This window comes from Anguilla anguilla, chromosome 5 (assembly GCF_013347855.1).
Source record: "Anguilla anguilla isolate fAngAng1 chromosome 5, fAngAng1.pri, whole genome shotgun sequence".
Lineage (NCBI taxonomy): Eukaryota > Metazoa > Chordata > Actinopteri > Anguilliformes > Anguillidae > Anguilla > Anguilla anguilla.
In genome coordinates, this window is record NC_049205.1 from 44,924,275 (window position 1) to 44,949,440 (window position 25,166).

Genomic DNA, 25,166 nt, shown 5'->3' on the forward strand with positions numbered 1-25,166 from the left:
TCCCGCAGTTTTCATTGGATACGGCTTCATACGATGCAACAATTTCATTGGTCGTGGGCGGACTCTGGAAGGCGTTGTTTTGTTACCGAATGGTAAAGATTGTAATCATTATACGTTTATTCCAACACAATATCCTGTCTTTATCGTATCTGTATGATTTATGTGATGCCAAAATATATATTCATACGCTCTAGAAAGTGAAGTGAAATAAACATACTGACTACTTAGATGTCTTATTGTTCTCGCGAGAGCAGTACGTATTCTGGGAAAGGAAGTTTAAGCTGAAAAGTGGAACGGAGTCTGTTCTGAGGTTCTATTGGCATGAACCTGTTTTTATACGGTCTATGGCCTGAACCAAAACTGTAGAAACGTCTAAACCAATGACTCTAGTGGCAGTGTAAATGTGTAAAAAAAGAGAAAAGAACTGGCTGAAAACCATACCAACCTTTCACCAATCTTGTGGTTATGGAGATATATATTCCAAGAGAATTACGTGTTTTCCAGGACATTTAGGCAATTTTCTCATTTTCCATGACTGGAAAACTGTATGAGGAATTCCAGGTTTTCCAGGACATGTGGAACCCTGCATATTCATCCCTAATCATTTAAGTTAGTAGTTGCTACACATACCAGGGACTACGTCACAACAAAATAGCAAGCTGCACACACTCACATAACACACCTGCCATTTTCTCACATATTTCCCATGTTGTGAAAGAAAGCAACATTGACTCAAAAGACTTTATACATGTCTGTTTCTGTGTACACTGAATCCGTCATTCAACAACCTACAATTGTTTTGAGACATTATATCCCATATCGTATCTGTATGATTTATGTGATGCCAAAATATATATTCATACGCTCTAGAAAGTGAAGTGAAATAAACATACTGACTACTTAGATGTCTTATTGTTCTCGCGAGAGCAGTACGTATTCTGGGAAAGGAAGTTTAAGCTGAAAAGTGGAACGGAGTCTGTTCTGAGGTTCTATTGGCATGAACCTGTTTTTATACGGTCTATGGCCTGAACCAAAACTGTAGAAACGTCTAAACCAATGACTCTAGTGGCAGTGTAAATGTGTAAAAAAAGAGAAAAGAACTGGCTGAAAACCATACCAACCTTTCACCAATCTTGTGGTTATGGAGATATATATTCCAAGAGAATTACGTGTTTTCCAGGACATTTAGGCAATTTTCTCATTTTCCATGACTGGAAAACTGTATGAGGAATTCCAGGTTTTCCAGGACATGTGGAACCCTGCATATTCATCCCTAATCATTTAAGTTAGTAGTTGCTACACATACCAGGGACTACGTCACAACAAAATAGCAAGCTGCACACACTCACATAACACACCTGCCATTTTCTCACATATTTCCCATGTTGTGAAAGAAAGCAACATTGACTCAAAAGACTTTATACATGTCTGTTTCTGTGTACACTGAATCCGTCATTCAACAACCTACAATTGTTTTGAGACATTATATCCCAGTACAACACCCCTGACCGAAATCACCTCTCAAATGTACCTAGAGAACAATAGAACATGCAAATGTTGAAATTAGTAAGGAGTTACTTAAATAGCCTATATTTCCCAGTCATGCATGTGTTTCGATGAACACAACATGCATCTCTGTAAGTGGAATGTGAAAATCCTCTATCCACATGAAATGGATATTTATCTTTCTGGGGTTTTTTGACATGATTTTAGTCAGAGTGTATGTTTTGTCTGAGCCAATTGCCAGAACTGAAATATTATAAAATTTTAGCCATTCAGAGAGGTTTGTGAAGACCTTTGAGTTTCTGAAGACCTGCAGGCAAAAAATATGGCATTCAGGGGTTCATAGTCTAAAGCAAGAAAATAAACTTTAAAGTAGGCGGACTCCAGAGCAGCTTGTACAGCAACATACAGGAGTAACACAAAGTTATATTTAATATGTTACAATTTTCAAGTAAAACCCCAACGCTGTGCTAATGACTGCTTTCTACCCAAAACATGGACTTGATTTTCTCAAGAAAAGTGACACGCTTATCCTGAGTGACTTGTGCAACTTTATTTTTTTCACACTATTCATCTATAGCTGAAGTAATTTGGGTAAAGTATCTTGCACAAGAGTAGAACACAGGACATCTGGGAATCAAATCCGCAAGCTGAGAGCTGCAAGCTCCCCTCCCTAACTATTATTCAGTACTGCCACAAGTACCACAAAACTTCGACCCTGGTGACCGTTATCCCGTTAATTTTGCTTTAAAGAGCTTTGAGATTATGCAGGTTGCATTTCACTGTAACTGTACTCACATCTGTTTGAGAACCAGAGTTAACGTAATTGCAATTATTGGATTAAATTGTATTCATGTTTTTATTTTTTGGCTATATATTCATAAAATTTATCTCCCTAAATGGTAAATTTGAATGTCATATTTTCATTGTGCATATTGTATATTCTAACCCTTTCACATCTGTATGTTGTTTGAACTGTTATTTCACCTTGCAGTTTGCTAAAAAATACATTCATGCATTTATGCTGCATTAATGAAATGAATACCAGTAAAACATAAAATAATGCAATTCCATCTGTGTGATGACACATTGTTCAGAATTCTAGTTAAAGGTAAAATAAACAAGGTACTAAATGTAAGACAAAACCGCATCAGTCAACTGAATGACTTTTCATCTCAGAGCTCATTTGCACTTGTCTTGTGACATAACTGAATCCTATTGCACTTATTAAAAGGAGAGGAAAGAGGCTGGTGATCCAGAGACAGACAGGACACAAATAAGAGTTACCTAACTTTATTAATATTACTATTTTAAAACTAATATAAATCCCTCAGAAAGGCATCCTGGGGCCAATAAGTCTATGAATGCATGGACACCTGCCATAAGTACTGCATTCCAACACTCCAAAATTATTACAGTTTTTCAAAATTCTGAAATTCAGAGCAACGGATGGCCTCAATACACTTTTAATTATTCACAGACCTCCCATCTTATTCCTTTCACCTTTTTGATGTGCAAGTATATGCAACTTAGCTATTTGAGAATAATATTAGTGTTAAATTCTTCATGACAGCAAATAAAAAAACCGTTCTGCAAAGATACACAGAGAAAAAAAGATTGATAATAAATGGCCAAGTTCATAGAAATAACTGGATGAGCTGGCCATCACACAGAGCTGTTATTCCAGGCAGTCCGAGTACAGAATCAACATTTCAAATGAAAAAGAAAACATAAGTAGCTCAGGCTGCACTTATCGCACAATAAGCACATTTTCAGATTGCAGATTGGCATGAATCTTAATGTATCTGTTGGCCTGAGATCAATCGCCGTAGAAACCAGTTCCCCATGTCAAGCCCACATGAAGGTGCGAAGCATAAATAATCTGTATGCTAAGACCTTTTGCCGTGTTTCCTCCCCAGAATTCGGCAATTCGCTCCGGTAAAAAAGAACAGTCAAAACACAGAAAAGTGACATTCATAATTCTTTTTTTTCTTCTCAGACAGACTTGATGAAGTGCGTAAAGTCTGTTGACATCAAGGGCCGGAAGATAATCTGTGAACCAGTGTGCGCATGTTCCTGGTAGGACATGCGTATGGTTCTCCTCTTCAGGGGATACTGCACAATGGTGTACACAGACTAATACAGCAGCTCTTCACTGTGTTTTATACTCTTCCCCCCTCTAATAAAGGAATGTCTTGATTTTATCCCCTCCCCCCCTACCCTGCACAAAAACATCTTCCTTGAATCTAGCTGAGCACATAGTTTACACATAAACAAATCAAAATCATGATTATTTAAAATGAATCCTGCAAGGTTAGGAAATGGAGGTGAACATTCTATTCCAGTAAAGCACAGCATCACAAAAATGCTTCTTTACTACGGCAGCTATTCTCGCCTGCAAGTTGTTTGGCCATGATAAGGCCGTTTCATTATATGTGCAAAGAAATGCATTACGAAGAACCATGCAAAACAAAAAGACACTTAAGAAAATCAAAAGCTACATAAAAAGCTTCATAAATACAATAAAATTTAAATCTTTAACAAAGGTGTAATTTCTAGCAGTGTTGGTACTGTGTGACAGCTGGCACTCTAGGTTCGATGCTCCTTTTTGTTTTGCTTTTTTTTTTGTTTTCTGTTTTTTTTTTTCCATTTTGAATCTGCACAAGGTATTCATGCCATCTTTGGTTTGCCCGCAGTACTGAAGGGAAAAAAAGACGAACGAAACAAATAGAAACAAAACGAAAGGGCTGCTAAAAAAACAGCATCAACTCTCTGCCGACAGCTGGGCCTCGATGTCCACTCTGCAGATGGGGCATTTCTTGTTGGTGAGAAGCCACTGGTCCACACAGAGCTGATGGAACAGGTGCATACAAGGAAGCCGTCTGAGAAAAAATAAACAAGAAAAAAAGAAAGAAAATGAGACTGAAAAACAGTTTTAAAGACTAAAAGCAACAGCATCAGATAGCTCATTGGAGCCAATACAGCTGCAGGATTGGAAAATATCAACAGAGAATGAGCCTTTCTGTTGATAGCTTTTAGCCCAAACCACTTAGTGTTTCAACAGGTATGACTGTCAATGCATCATCTCCATATAAACCTGCTCACCCTTCTTTGTCATGCACATAAGAGCATAATTGCTAAACGACACTGTTCTGTAGTTTTCATAGGCAAATAACCAATTTGATGTTCGCACAACACAGAATTCAAATATCTCCTTTTAACATAATGACAAACACGCAAGCCTTATAGTGATGCCACAAGGGGATAGGACGTTTTATACTGAATTGAATATACTGAATATTTGATATCTAAATAGAATATTTAAACGAACACAGAAAAAGGAAAAATGTCAACGTTAAACATGCTTGTCTACTCGTGTTTCATGGAATTACATGCATTTCCCTACTTTGACACCAGGGGGCAGAAGAGTCAGAAGCGACGAGACCACACGAGCAGAAACACTCAACTCTAGCATCTGTTATGTATGGTCATTTCTGCCATCAAAGCAGTGTCTGGGTCTCTCCTATGCTGCTGAATATTATCCTTACAGTTTATTTAGATTCTCCAAAACCTAGCTGCACTTTCTTTAAACCGGCTACATATTATTACCACAAAGAAAAGTACAACAGCCTGCAATCTCCAGCAGTTTCTCATCATAAATATTAAAGTACTGCTACGGGAGGTCCTGCTTATTAACAGGGTGTGCATTAGAAGGGAAAAACAGGGAAAGGAAACCATATATTGGAGAAATGACTTATGAGTTTTACACAGTCAGAGTGTTTGCATATGTGGTGAAACTGTTCCAGGAGCTGACATAATTAATTTGCACATTTTGAGCGTTCTTGGGGAACAAGCCCATGTTCTATTTTGAGAGCTGCAGTCCGCACTCCCGACCCTTCACAAATACCATTTCACTAAGGCATGCATTTGTCGGCTACGTCTGGCGAACGAGAGAAAAGGTAAATCTGGGTAAAGCAGCGCATTGCACACACGGGCGGCTGAAGTGACACTACGGAGAAGCCGTGAATACAGCCGGGCTGTACCTGACGTCTTCGCCTTCCTCGAGTATCGACAGGCAGATGGTGCACTTCTCCTCCGTGTCTTCCTCAGCACCTTCGTCTTCCTCCTGCTTGCCGTGTAGCTTCCTCTGCTCGTTTTTAAAACACAAGGAGACAAGCGGGTTTTATGGTCGGCTGTACGAAATGACAACTCCGTTCAGGAAGAAAAGCCCATTAGGTGCGAGCTGACGGAACGAGACCATCTTATAGCACTTTCTGAGAGGTGTATTTGATGTCAGCTCTTACGCAACACTAGATACACTATATATTTCTGCATAGAAAACAGCAAGAGAATGTGAGAATGCTTATATGCACGTGCCTTTATATGTGTGTGTGTGTGTGTCTGTGTGTGTGCGTCTATGTGCATGCGTGTGTGTTTGTTGTGTGCATGTGTGTGTTTGTATGTGTGTTTTGTGTGCATGTGTGTGTGCGTGCAGGGAGAGTCTAAATGGGATCTTTGTCCTTGCTACAGAGAATGTTAGCCGTTAACTGCGTTTCATAAACCCTTGGGGGAGGGGGGGGGGGGGGATTGGTTTAAATCATTTCTTAAATTTGTTATTTTTCCAGTACATGTTTCTGCCAGTATTTCTGCGTTTCAGTTATCTGTCATTTTAACTAGCCAGCAGTATCTTAATGGGACATGAACAGACATGTTTCCTCACAGATTTATTTCATTTGTTTCTCATGGAATTTGAGGGTGCACGTGCACATATCAAACCGCAGTAGCTGCCCATGACAGTGCAGTAAACCTTTCTGAGTGTCACTCTCCTGCTTTTTCTTGCGGTGTGGGCTGTGCATATTTTTCCTTTGACAGCTCCACTGATGATGACTCTGTTTGAGGAACTCCACAAACTGGGATCTGATCTGGGTATATACCGGATGTTACACCAGGCTCAGAAGACTGTAAAACTAGTAGTCCTTGTAACAGGGACCCACCACCATCTCTGCACCAGAATGCAGTCTAATGTGATGAAGAGAGAAATGCGATTGGCCCTCTCAGCTTATGACTGGCGGTTTTGGGAGAGACAGGTGCACACACGAGCACGCAGAAACATCTGAACGGGACACACGGACGTGCAGAAGTGTGCGAGTGCACGCAGGTTGAGAGCTGACTCACCTTTTTGTACTTGTGTGGGTAAGTGCACCTCTCTATGGTTCCCTGAGAGGCACCGCGGTTCACAGTCCCCAACCGCTCCTCCAAATGGAGCAGGTCCTGGGGGGACAAACCATACAGGTAAGGCTCCACAAGATTCACATCACTTAGAATAACCATAGAGGTAAGGGACCACAACACTCACATCACTTAAAATAACCATAGAGGTAAGGAACCACAACATTCACATCACTTAAAAAGCCATACAGGTAAGGTGCCTTTTGACTCACGTCACTTAAAAACCATACAGGTGAGGCACCTCTAGATTCACATCACTTAAAAACCATACAGGTAAGGTGCCTCTAGATTCCCACCACTTGAAAACCATACAGATGGTACACCAGCTATCGGGTGGGTAAAATAATCCTCAAAATTGACTCCATAGTCATGAGAAACGTTTTTCCATACATAAAATTATTATCAATCAAATCTTACTTCATATGTTCGTCCAAATCCAGTCATTCTGGATGATATATAACGAATGTGAGGATAGGTCACTTCCGACACACCGGTGTGCTGTGAAGGGTAAAAAAATAAAATTAAATTGAAAAAATCAATGAATAAAAATAGCGCCTCAACAATTCAACTCACATTCACTTCCCCAGACAATATCTCCACATAGTACAGTATAAACATGAAGCACCAATTATTGGGTTAAGGAATATCAAATGTGAGCAATTCATTTCCAATCGCAACGTCGAGTGCTCGCTGTGAGCTGAACATACCGGCAACTCAACGCTAAAGGCTACTCACCACGAAGGGGATGGGGAAGTGGTGCAGCCGAGGGGGAGGGTGGTAGTGCGGCAGGTGCGGGTGCAAGTGTCCAGGAGGATACGGAGCCACGGTCACGCCGGCCTCGATGCCCAGCTCCCTGCGAAGAGACGGGGACGCACAAAGGGCTGCTCAGAGGACGGACATGTTCCCCGCGCGAGGGTCTCAGTGCGTACGGACGCTAAAGGCTAGCGGTGCAGCCGCCGACCGGCCCTCACAGGACGGACATGTTCCCCGTGCGAGGGTCTCAGTACGTACGGACGCTAAAGGCTAGCGGTGCAGCCGCAGTGAGGTACGAGCGAACGAGGCCTGGCCGTCTGAGGCCTACTGACCAGGTGGTCCTCTGGTCGGGCTGGCGCGGGTGAGAGGACATGGTCTGCGGCACGTGGATGTGGTGACCGTGGCCGTAGTTGGGGTGCATCCTGTGGGGGTGGGGCGGCGGCCTCTCGTGCGCTCGTCTGGAATGGGAAGCGGGGGGGGGGGGGGGGGGGGGGGGGGTCGGGAAAATTAGCAAGATTTCTCAGTAAAGCAAAAAAGAAAAAGGAAAACTGAAAGAGATCTTTCTCACGACACGAATGGCATTCAAGCACTTTATTTATCCCTCCCCAGGGGGGAAAGGTGTTAGCCCTACGCTAGCGGGTAAAACGAAGGGCGTCGGGCGGGGCTGGACTTACGTGGGGTGCTGCATCATGCGCCGCCGCTGCACCTCTATCCTCTGCAGCACCTCGTGGTGGTGCAGCCTCTGCACGGCAGGGGCCAGCGGGGGCATGTGGTGGGGCAGGGCCTGGTGCTCGGGGGGCAGGTGCTGGGGCAGGGGGGCCGCCGGGCCCGGCAGGTGGTGAGCGGGCAGGGCGGGGGGCGGGGCCGGGGGCACGGCGTGGCCCGGCGGGTGGAAGGCGTGCACCGGGTGGGGGATGACGTAGTCGGCCTGCGGGGCGGGAGGGGGCGGGGGGTTGCCGTGGGAGTGGGGGCAGGAGGACGGGGTTTGGTGGTGAAGAGACCGAGCCAGGGGATCTGAGAGAGCGAGAGATAGATGGAGAAGGAGCGGAAGAGAGAGTGCGTGAGGGAGAGAGAAGGAGATGCAGGGGATGAGAGAGAGTGTGAGGGAGAGAGAGGGCGAGAAAGAGTGAGGGAGAGATAGAGGAAGATGGAGAGGGTGAGAAAGAGAGTGAGAGACAGAGAGCAAGAGAAGGAGAAAGGGAGAGTGTGAGAGAGAGTGAAAGAGAGGGAGAGAGGAGAAGAGAGAGGAGAATGGAGAGAGGGTGAGATATACAGAGAGACCAGGAGAGAAAAGGGAGGGGGATTGAGAAAGAAAAAAAAAAAGAAGAAAGAATTTAATTTAAACTGTACCCACATTTCATAGGCCCACACAACAGTAAACGACATACAACGAAAAATATTTTTGAGCCGCTCTGCTCACAACCCCCATGCACTTTCTCAGACGTTTATTTCGTCGGCTGTGGTTTTCTACAGCCGACGCTGCAGTGCTGCGGAAACCGCGTCCGCAGGCAGCTGCCTCTGCGTGACACGCGAGCTCCCGACCCGAGTGGCCGGGCAGGCAGGTGTTTGTTACCGCGATCGACGCGGTTGTACACCACGGCAGCAGCCTCTACCGAGAATCCGCTTGCCCGCTAATTCACGCTCCAAGCGCTAGCCACGAGGCAAGTCAGCAATTAGTACCGGCATCTTTACCTGCTTTAAAATCAGTTGTTCCGCTTAAGTATCATAAGCTCCAAAATTTGAGTACAGTTTTCAGTTTTCATTCGAGCCGTGGCAACGGTCTTCCTCATGAAAAATGAATAGCATCTCAACAGAGGCACCAGCTACCGTCGTTATGCTTAATGGCTTAAGCACATAATAAAACATTCAATTCATTTAATAAACTAAACAAAAACAGGAGGACGATTTTTGCTAGCGAAATCAGATGCAAGATAAAAGCTATTTGCTTTGCATAAGGCCTTTATTTTTGCATGCTTCTCTGATGACTAACACATCACGCGATACTGCATTTGCCTAAAAAGACCGTGAACTAGGAGAAAGAAAACAGGGCACCGGGGCATCAAAAAAGAATGGAATATATATCTTACGGCAGAATGTGGTGACCGAGCCCACTCGAAATGCTGAGTGTGTACTAGTGATGCATGTCTGGGCTGATCGCGAGCAGATACGCTGGCCAGCCAAAGCAGGAAATTGAGAGAGCACATTCTCTGCAGCCCGCTGCTGAGCATTGCTTTTAAACTCCCAAAATCATAGCGTATGCTATTATCTCCCTCCCTGTTTCCACAGACCGAGCTCGGGAGACTCCGGGGACTATTCACTATTCAGCTCGAAGGACAAAAAAAATTTACATTCAACCACAAAAACATTAAAGCCCGTTTTAGCACCAAATATAAAAAAGCGAGTTACTTAAGCAGGTGCTAACTGCTGGTTTAACTGGCAGGTACTTTCACAAGAAATACATTAAAGTCAAATTTTACGAAGAAACTCAACAGGGCTCCGATAGCCTCTTTTCATCTTAGCTTTGCTTTATTACTTGGTTTCAAATGAAACGACATGAGTTTAATTAAAGCAATAATTAACTAGGCTCTAATAAAGCAAAAAGGCCTATTTAGGACACCACCAAATACCTCATTATATAGATAGAGAGAACATTCCGACCCATTGGTACTTATATAACCAGATCCGTTTCTAAAGTTAAAAAAATCTGGGTTTTTGATAATTCGTCAAGATAAGAAAGCTAAATTCGACATTATGCAGTGCACAATTTAAAAAAAGTTTCATTTCAGCATTGTATTATTATCAACTATCTACCTTTAAATGTAGAAACTTAAATCCTCTGTGTGCAAGTACAAGGCAAGTAGCTGAACACAATAACTGAACACAATGCCTCCCTTTAACAATGATGATCCCATAAACAGTAGCGCGACTTGTGAAGCACAGCAGGCTGTATATAGAGCTCATGTCAGCCGGCTAGACTGCAAAGCAGGGGACACATCATGGATGTAAATAAAAGCAGGATTTAGCAAAGACCACTGAAGATGTAACCGTCTCACAGTAAATGTAAGAGATGAAAATGCCTGATGACATTTAAAATAGCATTTGCTTCAAATGCACGCATCTAAACAAATATTTTTTTCAACACACAGGTGAAAACTTTCTTGTTGAACTGGACAGCTTCTTAGGTTCTCTGCATGGTGAATTTTATTGTTTTAAAAGTAGATTTCATTCAGTAATAAACTTGCATGTTTAAGTTACTCCCTCGAGATACACATTCAATCAAGCTATCTTTATTTTGCCTTAAACCAGTTACAATCAGAATGTCACAAAGTGCTTCACAGCAGGGAACCTTCTAGAGGGAATAAAAGACATTCAGCTCGTTTAATAGCAGGAAACGATTCCCCGATCCCGTAATAGCTGAACCAACTGGACTGAGGGTACACGATACTGAAATGAGGAAGGGTACTGCTTCTCTGTCTCCTCCAGCGGTGTGTTAGGTGTAGCCTTTGAGTACTCACAGGTGGGGAGTGTACTCACAGGTGGGGAACACTGTGTACTCACATGTGTGGTGTGTACTCTCAGGTAGGGTGCGTACTCCCAGGAGGGGTGTGTACTCACGTGGTGTGTACTCTCAGGTGGTGTGTGTACTCACTGGTGGGGGACATTGTGTACTCCTATGTGGGGAACATTGCGTACTCATATGTGTGGTGTGTGCTCATATGTGTGGTGTGTACTCTCAGGTAGGGTGCGTACTCCCAGGAGGGGTGTGTACTCTCAGGTGGCGTGTGTACTCACTGGTGGGGGACATTGTGTACTCATACGTGTGGTGTGTGCTCATATGTGTGGTGTGTGCTCATATGTGTGGTGTGTGCTCTCAGGTAGGGCGCGTACTCACAGGTGGGGTGCATATAGTGCCTGCAGGAGGAGAGCTGTGGCTGGGGCTGGTGTTGGGCCTGGGGCTGGGTCACCATGGCCGAGCCGTACGCGTCCACGCCCCCGGCCTGCCCGGGCCCCAGCGCCACCTGCGTGCCGTACGCCGGGGGCCGCGACGACGACCCCGGGCAGCAAGGGTCGAAGGCCGAGGTGCCGTGGAAACCGCCGCTCCCACTTCCCCGGATGCCGCTGTTGCTCAGATCCACCGGTAGAGTCTGTCAGAGAGAGAGGGGGCGTGATGCGGTTAATCATTACCTCTGCGTGTGGGTGCCCTTCACACCGCGGCTCATCGATAGTGTGTGGACACTGCAAGCGACCAGAGGATTTTAAAGGCGCTCGTCAAACTTGCCTCCCCATAGCCGATACATTCTCACTTGTTTGCCTATTCGATCTGTGAGTTCTCTTTGGCTTGTGTGAACATGCAAAAAAAACATTATTGACTGTCCATGGAACAAGGCGCTGGAACTGAAAATAAAAAAAACTACAACTGAACCAAGAGCTGGAGGCTGAACCTGGGGCGGGGGGGTTGGGGGGGGGGTGCTGTTGAAAGGCAGGGTTCTGAAGCGTGCTCTGAAACATTTGCGCTGGGGCACTGCGGAGGGAAACGCATTTCTAAAACGCAGTGCTTTATATTTGGATAACCTTGCAGCCGGGGCGGCTGGAAAGCAGGCCGGGGAGCACCGGCGGGGCTGGGGAGCGCCCCGCCGCCTCCGAGCTCCGCCGAGCGTCGGCGCTGAAGCCTCCCAAAAACCGCCAGGGAAGCGAGGACCCGAAAACGCCGCGCTCCGGGGCCGCGGCTCGACCCGAACGGAGGGAGAACAGAGGCGGGGTGCGAGGAGCGCTCCTCTCTCTTAACCTGTTAGCTTTAGGTGCGAGGAGGCGACGAGCCGCCCGCTCAGACACAGTGGGCCCCTCCCTCCTGAGTGCTAGCTGGGGGGCGCTGCCGCTCCTGGCCACCTCAGCGAAGGGCGCGGCGCTTTGCATAACGCGCCGAACGTGCAAACAGCAGCCTCGCCGCACTAAAACCCAGAGGCCTGCTTTTCTTCTCCCCAATGCGATCTCTCCCCTTCTGTTATCAAGGTCTCTGCGTTTAAAAAGTAACGAGAGAACACAGAAGAGCCCCAAACATCACTTTCTGACAGATCCCACCCCCCCCCCCCCCCCACACCACGATTTTTAAAAAAAACAACAAAAAAACACATTAGGCTTTAAGCCCCGCTGACACAAGTGCACTTTGCACAATGAAGATCAGCGGCTCCGACGATTAGCGCCATTCCCAATTATTCCGAACTGGCGTTCGGGCTTTGCTGCGGGAGAACGTTCCGGCAGAAATCCTCACAAGGCTCCGGCGGAGACGCCGCTCGTCTGCCAGCTGCGGTGCGCCGCGCGAGCCTCGCTTAGCGCCGCCAGAAACGTGCCGGCGTCCGGCTCCGGACGCCGTCGAAGCGCTTCGTTTTCAGACGGCGCTACGCCAAAGCTCTACCGGAACCGTTTCTGGACACAAACCTTCCGTTAATACTTCAAATTCGCTGCGCGTAGCTGCGGCCCCTAGCCCTCGTGCCAGAGGAATGACGCGCGTCCCTCGCCGCGTGTGAAACGACGTACACATGGGCACGTTCGTCTAGGTTTCAAATGTGTATAACTCCTTACTACGGTTTTACAGCAGGCATAAAGGCCATTTTACGAGCCTTGCTGAACACTTGAGTCCATTCCAGTTGGTTGGAAGTGCCTAATGTTTATTTGATAAGGGAATTCACAAAAGGGGCCCGAAAAACAGCCCAGTCTTGCAATCTCAGCTTAACGTTTGAGCATCAAAAACATCAAGCAATTAACACAGAGCTCAGGCCTCAGATTCATTAGAAACCGCGAATGTGGTCTGTTAAAATATGCACATGCTTTTATTTTAGTTTTTCTGAAAATGAACATGCAAGAATGCATGAAGCTGGAGTAACATGCACTGTTTAAAGGACCAGGGAAAATAGAACGGCATCCAAAGAACCAAAAGATTATACGGCTCTCTAAAGAGAAAGGAGAAATATATCGCTGAACAACAAGCACAAATATATCATGCTAGCTCAAGAACAAGAAGGAAAACCAGTTAAAGAATAAGGAGAAATATAACGTCATTTGAAAAATCAGGACAAATATAAAGTTGTCAAAACAGCCTGGTGAGCTTGTCAACAGCACTCCCCAATCTGTGCTGTAGAATAAATGAGCCGCATTAATGTCATTGTTCCCTTTTAGAAATGTCCCTTCTCACCTTAGCCAGTGAAGTGTGCATGTTAGCTACATTTAGCACTCGTACTGATTCTCTTCTAGGCCATTCCAGGTGAAAACATTCCCTGGAGAGCCAAAGGGGTCTGCTGACTTTTGTTTTTACCTTCAAATCACTAACTGTGTAATGAACTGCTCTCAAATGATTCGAATTAATTGCTAAGCAACAATAAAAACTAGCAGACCCTGTGCCAACTCTCTCCGTGACCAGTGCTGGGGGCTGCTGCTTGAAGGTGACTGCAGGTTGGATTGGAGGGGGGTGGGGGCGCCTACCTGGTCGAGGTACTGGCCGCTTGTGCTGCTGACCCCCCCGCAGGGCGCTGGCATCGCAGTGGGCCTCTCCAGGGGGCAGCCGGGCTCAGGGAAGGCGAGGGTTATGGGGGCGGAGGGGGCGTGGTGGTGGTGGAAGTGGTGGGCGTGGCTGTGCTGGGGCAGGGCCTGTTGGGGAGGTGGGCCCTGCATGCAGCTGGAGTGGGCGTGGCCAAGTGACAGGTGTCCTGGGGAGGGGCCGCCACACGGGGAATGCTGGGGGCAACAGGAGGGCAGCCGGGGCATGGCAGTACCCCCGCTCTCTCCCGAAAGCCCAGATGAGCCTCGTCTCGCATCATCTGAGAGGCACCAAAAAAAAACATTTTCACATGCCTTTTCATATTCATAAATTAAGTACTATAATAATAAATCACTATATACATATTAAACAACAAAAAAAACAACATTTTCAGGATACAGAATACATGACCATTTTTGTGGGTAGCATATCACCACAAGCATCATATTCTTTTAGGGGACCCTGGATTTAGATAGCGGGCAAAGAAGCTTTTTGAACATACATGATCACATTATGACCAAACACCAAAGTTGATGAGATGAGAAGTCCTTCCGCTTTGTAGAAACAAACTGAAAGCACCGGTGAGTGGACCCCAGAAACAGTTCCTTTTAGATACATTATTATTATTATTTTTATTATTATTAGTTGTGTTATATTATATTACAGTAAGTTGACATACAGAAAACTGTATACTGTATTTGACCTGTATGGGAGATTGCTGCTATTCCCGTTCTCATTTGCCGGTAAAGGTTCATTGTTAGGGGCTTTCCTTACCCCCTACTGAGGCGCCTGCTGTGCCGTTGTGCGCCTGCATTCCCAGTATGCTGTCGGGCACGGAGCCGCTGCTGGAGGGCCCGGGCCCGTCGCGGGGGGGCTCTGAGGTAGAGGCATTGCGGGAGGAAGAGGGGGAGGCGGTACCGACGAGCCGTGGGCGCGCGCTGTCGGAGGTGGTTGGCACTACTGAGAGATCTGAGCGCAAAATAAAAACAACGACAAAAAAATTAGATAAAGACAAAGAAAACACGGCAGAGATCAGGGAGGTATAAATAGACCGGCCTGCCGTCAGCACCCCACATCCCTAGCTGTTGGTTCGCGGTAACGGCCGGGTGGCCGCCGAGGAAGTCGTCTCATTTGCATTCCAGCGAGCGCTTTCAGTCTGCTTTTCTTAATATGCAGAAATTAATTTCTCCCCCTCAAAGGAATGCAAATGCCGTGTTCGTTATATTTGGGCTTCTGCGCTCTTGTATCATCAATCGTTGACTTAGGGGGAGATCATAAAGGGAAAGTACTGAAAATGAATTAGTATCGCAAATGCTAAAAGCGAAATGAGCGGGCAAGACTGCAGGGCGGGTCTCCGCGATGTGGTTTATTTAGAGGAACTGCTAAATCGCCACACCTGAGCGATGCTAAAAATAACCTCAACGGAGCTCGCTGTGTGGAGCCTGGAGGAACATATTCCATTTTTGTATCAACAGCATCTACACGGGAGAAGTGCTTCCAGATGTACCGTTATCGCAGCTGCTGTGGTGATTTTCACATTATATTAATTTAGCTAGCTTTCTTATCCCAACGGACCAACAAACGAAATATATTAGTGCAAACAATAAGGTTTTATGAGCAACGGTAACTACAGAAAACAGTATGATAGCTAGAATGGCACAGAACCCGAAGTACAGCACGACGTCCTGGAATCCTTAGGAGGCTCAAATTATTATCAGATTTCAGGACTTCAAAATTGGAATAAGCTCACATTCATTATCCATGTCTTAGCTTTTTTAAATGAAGCAGATTATAAAACTTCACCAGAGGCGGCAGATAGACTTCAGTTTATTGAAAGGAAATGGATTTTTCATTATTACTCATGCTGACGTGCACACATTTTAAATAAACTGTCACATCTGAGAAACGTTAATTGATTTTTTCAAAGAAAAAAAAAAGAAATATCAGAATGGTATGAATGTAAGTTTAATCCTGCTAGAAAATTCTGTGTTGGGGTAAATGAACACATTCAGCGCAATCCCTAAAATTTCCAAGCCCAGGCCATGCTAAACTGGAGAATCTGACAGGCATTTAACTCACTTAAATCACAAGGCGGGGAGGGGGGGTATTAAAATATTGTGTGACAGCACAGTTATTCTGTTGGGATGACTGTGAAACCAATTCCATTTTACAATGTGGCTGATTTTCCACACTGAATTACCACTAATCCGTTCCCTCTCAACGCTTCAAGTGAGTCTGACCTGGGCCCTCAGTCTCTGCCATAGAAATCACACACTACAGTAACGGTGAGAAATATCTGCGCGAAGACCTTGGGAAATGAAGGAGGTAAGAGTGTGTATGTGTATAGTGTGTGTGTGTGTGTGAGCGACTGCCCAAGCAAAGGTGTGAAAGGCATGTGTAACAACGTGTGTGTGTGTATGTGTATGTGTGCAGTGCATCTGGCTTGGCATACTGTGTCTATGGGCACAGAAGATACCTGCAGATAGCTGCATGTTCGGCTTTGTTACTGAACTAGCTAAGTGGGAATAACATGTGCAACCTCCATTGTGGCTCTTGTGTTGCAGTAGATATGTTCATTCCACGTATCTGTATTTAACAGGTCTGTGGGAATGCACAGGTAAGCTTTAACAGCATAGAATTCATGTAGATATAGTACCGCGCATCTATGTGAAATGAAGCTTATTGAAGGGATGGGATGAGTGTTCCAGAATGACTAGGTGAAATCAGTTCTAGTCTTGAAAGTCTCAGATCTTTGTATCGTATTCTACACCCGAGCCTGAGAGCAGGTCTGTGAACGTGTGCTTTTAGCCTACAGGAAGTGCACACGCGGGAAATGGCCGCCTAAGGGAGGGGTATGTGCCCGGTGTTGCGTGCGAGAGCGTTGGGCCCCGGCGTCGGCTTCTCGGCCCTCACCCTCCTCGTCCACGGTGAGGTCCACCACCTCGCCGGCGCTCTGGCGGAGGGGCTGGATGACGGTGGAGATGCGGTGGCGTCCGCGCGGCTCCTGGGGCCGGTTCTGGGAGCAGCTGGGCCCCCAGTGCATCCGGCCATGGCCCCCCACGGAGCGAGGCCTGCGGAGACAGACGGACAGACGGACGGGTGGTCAGATCAACAGGAAACCACCTGATGAAACGGACGACCAGGGACGGCCCCAGACAGTGCCTGATACCAGGGTTTACAGTGTTTCTACAGCAAGACTTCTGAGAACCTTCAAAAAACAGACTACTGAACACACTTTTCTTCACACTGTAACTAGTTTATCAGGACATTGTTGGAAAAATGGAAAGCACATTTCATAAAGTTTGGATTTTTATTGTTCATGTATGCAAGAGAAAAAGAAGGCAAGAAATTCTAAAGCGAAAGCTGCATAAACCAATATGATATTTTTCCCACACTCGAATCTTTCGCTCACGCTAACGGTTTCTCCTGTGGGAACCATGGGTTTGTGATTGCTGGGGGATGAGGCGACAAGTACGGAAACCAGGGCCAGGCATTCCAAGTCATTCTACAATCAGCCAACAGCACACCAGGTCACTGTACAATCACTGAGATACAGAGCCACCCAAAGACAAAAATCACGCTTAAGACTGGACTCAAGAAATGTGAAAAGGTTAAGCGAACTGGAAACAAGTGCCATTTTGACCAGCCAATGGATGACCGATGACAAGCCAAGATGGGCTTCACTGCCTTTTCTCCTCATCAAACATTCATACGTTCACTGATCAAAAGGATGTTGCCGTATTCCACATAACAGTAAAGAGTGGGTATCAACACACATTTAATTCAGTTCATCCAGGAAAAGGTACCCAACCAGTTCAACTCAAAAACAAAACTTAAATAGGTTTTTCCAATCAAGCTTCAGTGATGAAGACTTTCAACAGAGAAGCAAGTGGTGATGAAGGACAGCTGCAATTTCTCACACATGAACTCGTGAGAACGTTTGACAATCAGGTCAATCAGCTCAAGTAAGGTTCGTTATTTTCCTCTTTCTTAAAGCACGGCAGGCAGTCCGCTCTCCTTTCGCATGTTTTGCTCCACGCAGAAAGAGAGAAAGCGCTTAGGTTAGGCATTTAGAGGAACAGCAATCTCACAAGCAGAACAAGAGATCATTTAGGGCCTAATTCACAACTCCTGCTTGAGTATGGTTAATTCAGGAGAGCACGTCGCCTCCTGTTTAAGAACTCAAGTCAGGCAAAAAGAACTCATATTGGCCACAAATACCCATCCGTGTGAACACAAGCATTCTGTATGTGAACATGTAGTTTTTTTTCAAAAGGCTTAACACTCTGGCATTCGGGTCCAGGTTATTCCACATGACATTTCGGATTTCCGTATCGCGAGCGCAAATCGGCTCGGCTCAGGGAGCGGCTGAAAGCGGCCGCTGGAATGTAAATAACAGCCACCTGCGAGGAGAGCCGCCGCCGCCGCAGCAGATTCACAGAGGGACACACAGACAGAACCGCACGCGTGAACTTCAGTTTAACACCAGGCCACACGTCTCCCAGGCATTCAGATGGCAGCCTCTCTGGTGCGGCATTGGCTGTGACACCGACTGACACACGGATGCAGCCAATGGCAGGCCACGCCGTGCTGATCCCTCCCCCTGCCCTTCCGCCCCACAGGTACAGTGCAGCCGCAGCCGCAGCCGCGTGCTGGTGTGTAATGTGGATCCCCTCGCTCTCCATCTCCATCTCCATCCCATCCCGTCCCCTGAGGCTGTATCCATGCGCTTCCCACAGAGCCGTATCTCAGGCTGAGCTGTGGGGAAGAGCTCTGGGAATCCACCCCCCCATTCACGCTCACACACACACACACACACACACACGCACTCACGAATGCACACACACACACACACAGACACCAGAGACGCACACAGGCACACGCACGCACACACACACACACACACGCACACACACCCAGACACACGCACAACACCCACACCCCCAGACACTCACACACACTCACACACACACGCACACACGCCTCCCGGCGCCAGGCTCTAGCCCCTTAACCGCAGATTGCATCATTAGCACATCATAACAAAATGATTAACTGCCAGCGTGGCTGGCGTGGGAAGTGTGAGGGCAGGTGAGCAGATCTCCCACAAGCCCCGAGCTCGTGACACTCCCCCTCCCATCAACACCTCGACTCTTTCTTGACATTAACAATTACTGGCAGGCTGGCTAGTCAGCTGCACACGGCAATGGCAAAGCAACACAGCACACGGCTAGGCAAAGCAGAAATGAATAAAAATATTAATTAAAGTACTTACTAATAAAGAACAGCTGCGTATTCATTTCACCTGAAAATGCCACCAGGGCCACTCTCTGCTGTGCACTGAGGGGTATTAAGAAGTAGGCTACTTCTGTAGTCGTGAAATGCACCCCGTAGTAGTACACCTTTAAAGGTCCACAATTCAATTTTTAAGCAATAAATATATATTATTCCACGAGGACTACCAAACACCTAAAGGGTTTTTTTTACAAGTAAAAATGACTAAACATTAAAACATATTAAGTGAGTTTCTCCCTTGAACATGCATTTTGGGAGGGTGCTGCAGGTTTTTTTCCCCACAAGCTGTGCCTTGATTGGCTATCTGACTGGGAATGGCTCCTCCCATCTCCTGCCTACACAGTTCTTGTGCCAAGTGAGCACGGCGTCCTGGCAACCATACATCTTCAAAACAGATTCCGATCCCCTCCTTTCAACATCAGCCTTGCTTCAAAGCCAGCATTGTACTGTGCTTTGTTTATGTCTGGTGCACAGACACCACAAGATTACTGGTCCCTCAAATATAAATTGCAGCCAACCAACCCATTGACCCCCCCCCCCCCCCCCCCCACCTTTGGAATGCTGTGTATTGTGGAGTTAGCTGACCGGCAACCAGAGATAACGCATCTAATGTGACTACCAATGACATTCAACATTTCACTAACTCTCTGATGGTAGGTAGTAGTTCACTAATAATGCGATGATGCTGAGCTCAAGGTTACGAGGTGTGTGGGAGCGGTTACGTAAATACTAGATCAAAGATGATTAGCGGTTTCGATTTCTACCTCAGATCTGAAGCCAAATATAACTGGCTTTTGTCCGGTGATTTTTTCTGGGAGCAAATGTGGCGTTTTACAGATTTCATATTTCACCAGCTTAATTGGGACACGTTAGAAAATGCAAATGGCCAAGTATTTCACAAAACTACAAGCAGAAAATGATTCTCCAGTATATATCTGTGTGCTGCTCGCACCACAGCTCAGAAAAGGCTTAGAAATGTTGATATCACTCCGCTTCTCACCCTGAAAGTCTGTCAGGAAAATGTTGAAATCACTGCTTTCTCACAGCGAGTGTTGATATTATTTTTGTCCTCACACCAAAGCTGGGTGTGAGGAGTACTCTGACAATGCAGGAAAACGTCCATTTGATAGCGCTGCCAACCAGAGCTCTGACAGGCAAAATGTTGATATTTTAGCGCTGCTCGCACTAAAATTCTGACAGGAAAACGTTGATTGTTTTTTTTGCTGCTCACGTAAAACTCTGACAGGGACACGTTGACATCACTGTGCATTCAGCACTGGGTGCTTGTTCTGATCACACATCCCGTTCGGTTCCTCATTTGGACGTGCTGTGCGCGTGCTGATAGGCAGAGAACGGCTTCCTGCTCTGTAGGCAGGGCCCAGTTCGCCCCGGCGACACGCGGCGGGCGAATTGGGCGGCTGCCTGGAAGCCAGACGCGGGGGGAGCGCCGCGCGTGATTCACAAACCCCACGCCGCCCCGCGCGCGGAAACACGCTTCTCTGCGCGCCTGCGGCCTGAGAGGGGGGGGGATTCCCGTCGGCTCGGGGCGCCCTCCCCGTTTCCTGTTAAAAGGGAAAATCTAAACAAAAGGAAACAAACACAAAAAAAAACCCCACTGAGCTCAGAGAGAGGCTCAGGCGCGCCCACGTTGAGTTCAGTAGGTCAGCTCCTCCGGGCCTTTCCCTTTCCGAGAGCGGGAGCGGGAGCGGAGCCGGCGACGGCGACTCGTAGCCAGGCTCTCCTAAGCCCCGCCCCCGGCCCCCGCGCTGCTCCCGAGCGCCCAGCCGCAGCCCTAATTGGCCGCCGTTCGCTTTTCCCACCGCTGCGGCGCTGTGCCGGGAGACGGGGTGGGGGGGGGGGCACGCGGGGGAGAGGCTCCTCACGGCCCTCTGGCAGAGGTGGGAATATTTTGGAATACCTGTTTACTACAGGGGTCTTCTGAGGGGAGGCCTGGGGGGGGAAAGGTGTAAACATAAACACGCAGCTGCCAACCTTCGGCAAGCTCCACGCCGACCAGCCCGGCAAACCGTACGGGAAGCCCCCCTGGGGGTGGAGGTGGGGGGGGGGGGGGTTTCCATAGCACAGCAGTGTGAAGAAGGGAAAGAGGGCTGGGGTGGTCATGCAGAGCGCGTTGGGGCCGGGGGTTGGCAAGGCTTGTGTTTATGGACTCTCTCCGCACACGGGGGTACGCAGCGGCACCGGGGGGACCGCGGTGTGTGGCAACCGCAAGCAAAACACGCCAGCCGCTCGGGTAACGCGGGGCAACGGTGGGGAGGGAGAGTCCGCGCGCTGTTCATTTCAATTAAGCGCCAAATGCCAACCGCGCATCACTCTTGCGTGGAATTGCGTAATTAAATATGAATTATGTACGAGCCGCGTGAAATGCACCGCTGGCAGTTCCCAGACTTTTTAGAAGAACAGTTACGGAGTGAAGATGAAGAGCCCCGGATAAAGGTGGGCGGAGTTTGCAGGGCGGGACCGAGGGCTGTGGGCGTTACCCGGGCCCTGACTGACAGAACGGCGCTCCAGTCCCTCAGCTGAGTGGGCGGGACTGGGAGAGGCCCCGTAGCCCAGTGACCCTGTGCACACAGCACTGCTGCCAGAGCTCAGCTCAGACAAAACCACACAGAGGACCTCATCACGTACACATGCGCTCGTGCACACACACACATACATACACACACACACACGCACACACAGACACGCGCACACATGACCTCATATACATACACACACACACGCGCACACATGACCTCATATACATACACACACACACGCACACACATGACCTCATATACATACACACACACGCGCATACATGACCTCATATACACGCGCACACATGCATACAGGCATGTACACACACACACACACACAAACGCACACATTCACACATGCATACAGACATGTACACACACACATGCACCCCCCCCCCCAACCACCACACGTATGTGCACACTCAGATAAACACACACATAGTACGTTCTAATGAGGAACTCAATGGGATTAGTGATAAAAACAAGCGCGCTATTACTCAATGCTATGCCGACAGCCTAACCTTTGGTGAATAGTAAAAATAGCTGGGTAACAACAGACGTTTCCATCACCCAACCCAATAAATGTTCAGCCTGATGTTATCGCAGTGGAATTTATATATAATCATTAGTTTAGGAAGGGGGCAATATGAAATTTCTTTTAGGAGTGAAATGCATCATTGGTAGCGTTGGAAGCCAGCACTTTCTCCCCCTTTACGAGAGCTCTGTGCACAGACTAATGAGCAGTTTGGCTGAGAGAGGCATCTCTGCCAGCCTGGCGTACAGACTGAACCAGAGCACGATGCTGAGGCCCAGCTTCCCCATCAACCCACACCTGAAAGCGCCACACAGTCTGAAAGCACTGCGTCATCCACAGCAGAGAATTCTACACAAACACACACACGAGTGCACACGCAAACACACAGACCACACACACACACACAAGCACATAAGCGTGAATGCATATACAACTGCAACCACACACACAAGCACACACCTATATGAGCACACACGTGCACACACGCATACAGAACACACACACATGCAAACACACGTGCGCATGCATACGCAACCGCAACCACAACCACACACACACACACACACGTGCATATACACATGTACGCACAGACACACACACAGTCTCTCTTGTCTCTGAATTGTAAACGGATCTTTCAACGGAAAAACCGTCATCGCTCATCCTGTTGACCTCCGACCCCCTCCCCCCCCCCACGCCCACGGCCCCCTGGGAAAGCGGGCGGCCCCAGCCTCGGCCGCGCGGTCGGGAACGGGCGGCCGACGACACCCCTCGCCCCTCCGAGCGCACGGCGTTCATTCACGTCCAGAGCCGCCCCCCCCCCCCAAAAAAAAAAACACACTCAGGGAAGGAGGGGGGAGGGACAGAGACCCAGAGAAAACCTCATCCGATCACTATCTCACTCTGAGGGGGAGAGAGAGAGAGCACGGACAAATTAAATCCATTTATTTCCAGGGCTCCAGGATTTCATCTGTATTCATTATGAGGCCGATAGTTCCATTTAACTCCTCTAGCTCACAGAGGCATTCCAGTCCAGTCATTCTGGTTGATGTACTGCAGTCTACTTGCGTTTAAGTAACATGTTTTATCTGGTCATTTAGGGGCTGTGTAGTAAGCGGTCACGCTCTCAGGGAGTGAGTGAGTGAGTGAGTGAGCGCGCTGCCTGGCTGGCTGGCCTCTGACCGGATCGCAGGGACGGCGCCCAGAGTGGAATGGGATGAACCGGCTCCACCAAGAGATGACTAAACGCCAACAGAGATCCGGCTCCAGCAGGCCTCCCCGCCCCGCCCCTCCCCTCCCCTCTCCGTTCCTCTCCTCTCCTCTCCTTGCGTCTCCTCTTCTCCCCTCCTCTCTCCTCTCCTCCCCTCTTCTCTCATCCCCTCCCCTCTCCTCTCATCCCCTCCTCTTTCCTCTCCTCTTCTGTCCTCTTCTATCCCCTCCTCTTCTCCCCTCCTCTCTCCTCTCCTCCCCTCTTCTCTCATCCCCTCCTCTCTCTTCTCCTCCCCTCTCCTCTCATCCCCTCCTCTTTCCTCTCCTCTTCTGTCCTCTTCTATCCCCTCCTCTCTCGTCTCCTCTTCTCTCCTCTCCTTTCCTACCCTCCTCTCCCCGCCTTTTCTCTCCTCTTCTCCCCTCATCTCTCCTCTCCTCCTCTCTCCTGTCCTCTCAGCTCCTCTCCTCTTCTCTCCCCTCCTTTCCTCTCCCCTCCCCTCTCCTCCTTTCTCGTCCTCTCTCCTCTCCTCTGCCAGGCCCGCGCTCTGCCGTTGAAACCCCTCTCTCACCAGCTCTCTCACACACAACATCTGCTCCTTCTCAATTCATCACGCCCCTGCTTCGGCAGCTTTCCCTTCCCCGCTCTCAGGCCTTCTCATTATTACTCTTCCTGTCTCTGCTAACTCTCTCTCTCTCTCTCTCTCCCCCTCTCTCTCGCTCTCTCCCTAAAACACACACAGCCATATTAAACATAAGGTCAAGCTCGGTCTGAGATGGTTTCTCCTCAGATTAAGTGCAGATTATTTGGAAGGACAGAGCAGGTCTATTGGCCCTGTTCTGTGCATTCCAAAGAGAACGCAGAGCCCTGATCCGAGGCAGCTAAGCCCCCCGCTGCCGGGGAGGAGGAACCCCACAGGAACCAGCCACCACCCCGTCCCTTTTCTGAAAACAACGAGGACACGGCTCTAGCTATATTTGCGAGATGCGCAGTCTCAAAAACAAGTCTCTTCGGTTTCCGCGCTGCCGTTTCTCAGGCAGGAAGAGGAAGCGTTTGCGGGTTAAACAAACAAGTGGAAACGACGACTATCTCGTCAAGGTGTCGGTTCAGCTGCCGTGCGCCCCACTCATTGCGAAAGTCCTCTGGAGGGCGGGACAGGAAGCGGGCCTGAGTCAGCTCAGATTTCTGAAGAGCTGAAGATGCTCACGGGCGAAGCATCGAGCCACACCGCTGCCGACTGTAATTGTTGATGTCACAGAAACGCAGATTTTTCTGCAGCTTTCCGTCTCGCCCGCTCACCCCGACCCCGCGAAGGGCAGCGTCGCTCTCGGTGCTCCTCACACTCGGGGGGTGAAAACACAGCGCACCTGAGAGCGGCTAACCGTCCCGTGGGCTCAGAGCCGCACCCACCCGCCTTCGCTACGACTGCCAGTGAGAGACACCTGAAACCTAACGGGCTAGCTGGCGCGCTTCTCCACCGCTGCCAACGAATGGGGAGACAGCAGCCCGATCACGGCCCGGCTCAGGCTCAGCGCAAGCAGAGGGAAACCAAAGCCGTGCACCCGCTGTACTGCCATGGGG

The 25,166-nt window shown here is 48.1% G+C and overlaps 1 protein-coding gene across 5 annotated transcripts in view; it reads right to left on the minus strand.

Annotated features, from left to right (window-relative positions):
* Positions 1-2,780: 2,780 nt before the first annotated feature.
* Positions 2,781-25,166, minus strand: part of LOC118227679 (E3 ubiquitin-protein ligase Arkadia-like) — a 47,503-nt gene continuing 25,117 nt past the window's right edge. For 4 of the 5 annotated variants that reach the window (XM_035418435.1, XM_035418436.1, XM_035418437.1 and 1 more), the window contains exons 4-14: positions 16,931-17,088; positions 14,792-14,986; positions 13,963-14,297; positions 11,378-11,630; positions 8,160-8,499; positions 7,818-7,943; positions 7,468-7,585; positions 7,150-7,230; positions 6,679-6,774; positions 5,547-5,653; positions 2,781-4,385 (exon numbers count right to left, since the gene is read on the minus strand). In XM_035418435.1, the coding sequence (XP_035274326.1) occupies positions 4,268-4,385; positions 5,547-5,653; positions 6,679-6,774; positions 7,150-7,230; positions 7,468-7,585; positions 7,818-7,943; positions 8,160-8,499; positions 11,378-11,630; positions 13,963-14,297; positions 14,792-14,986; positions 16,931-17,088 (1,927 nt within the window). In that variant the 3' untranslated portion in view covers positions 2,781-4,267. The remainder of the gene's footprint in view (positions 4,386-5,546; positions 5,654-6,678; positions 6,775-7,149; positions 7,231-7,467; positions 7,586-7,817; positions 7,944-8,159; positions 8,500-11,377; positions 11,631-13,962; positions 14,298-14,791; positions 14,987-16,930; positions 17,089-25,166) is intronic. The other variant, XM_035418440.1, reaches the window with a different exon arrangement.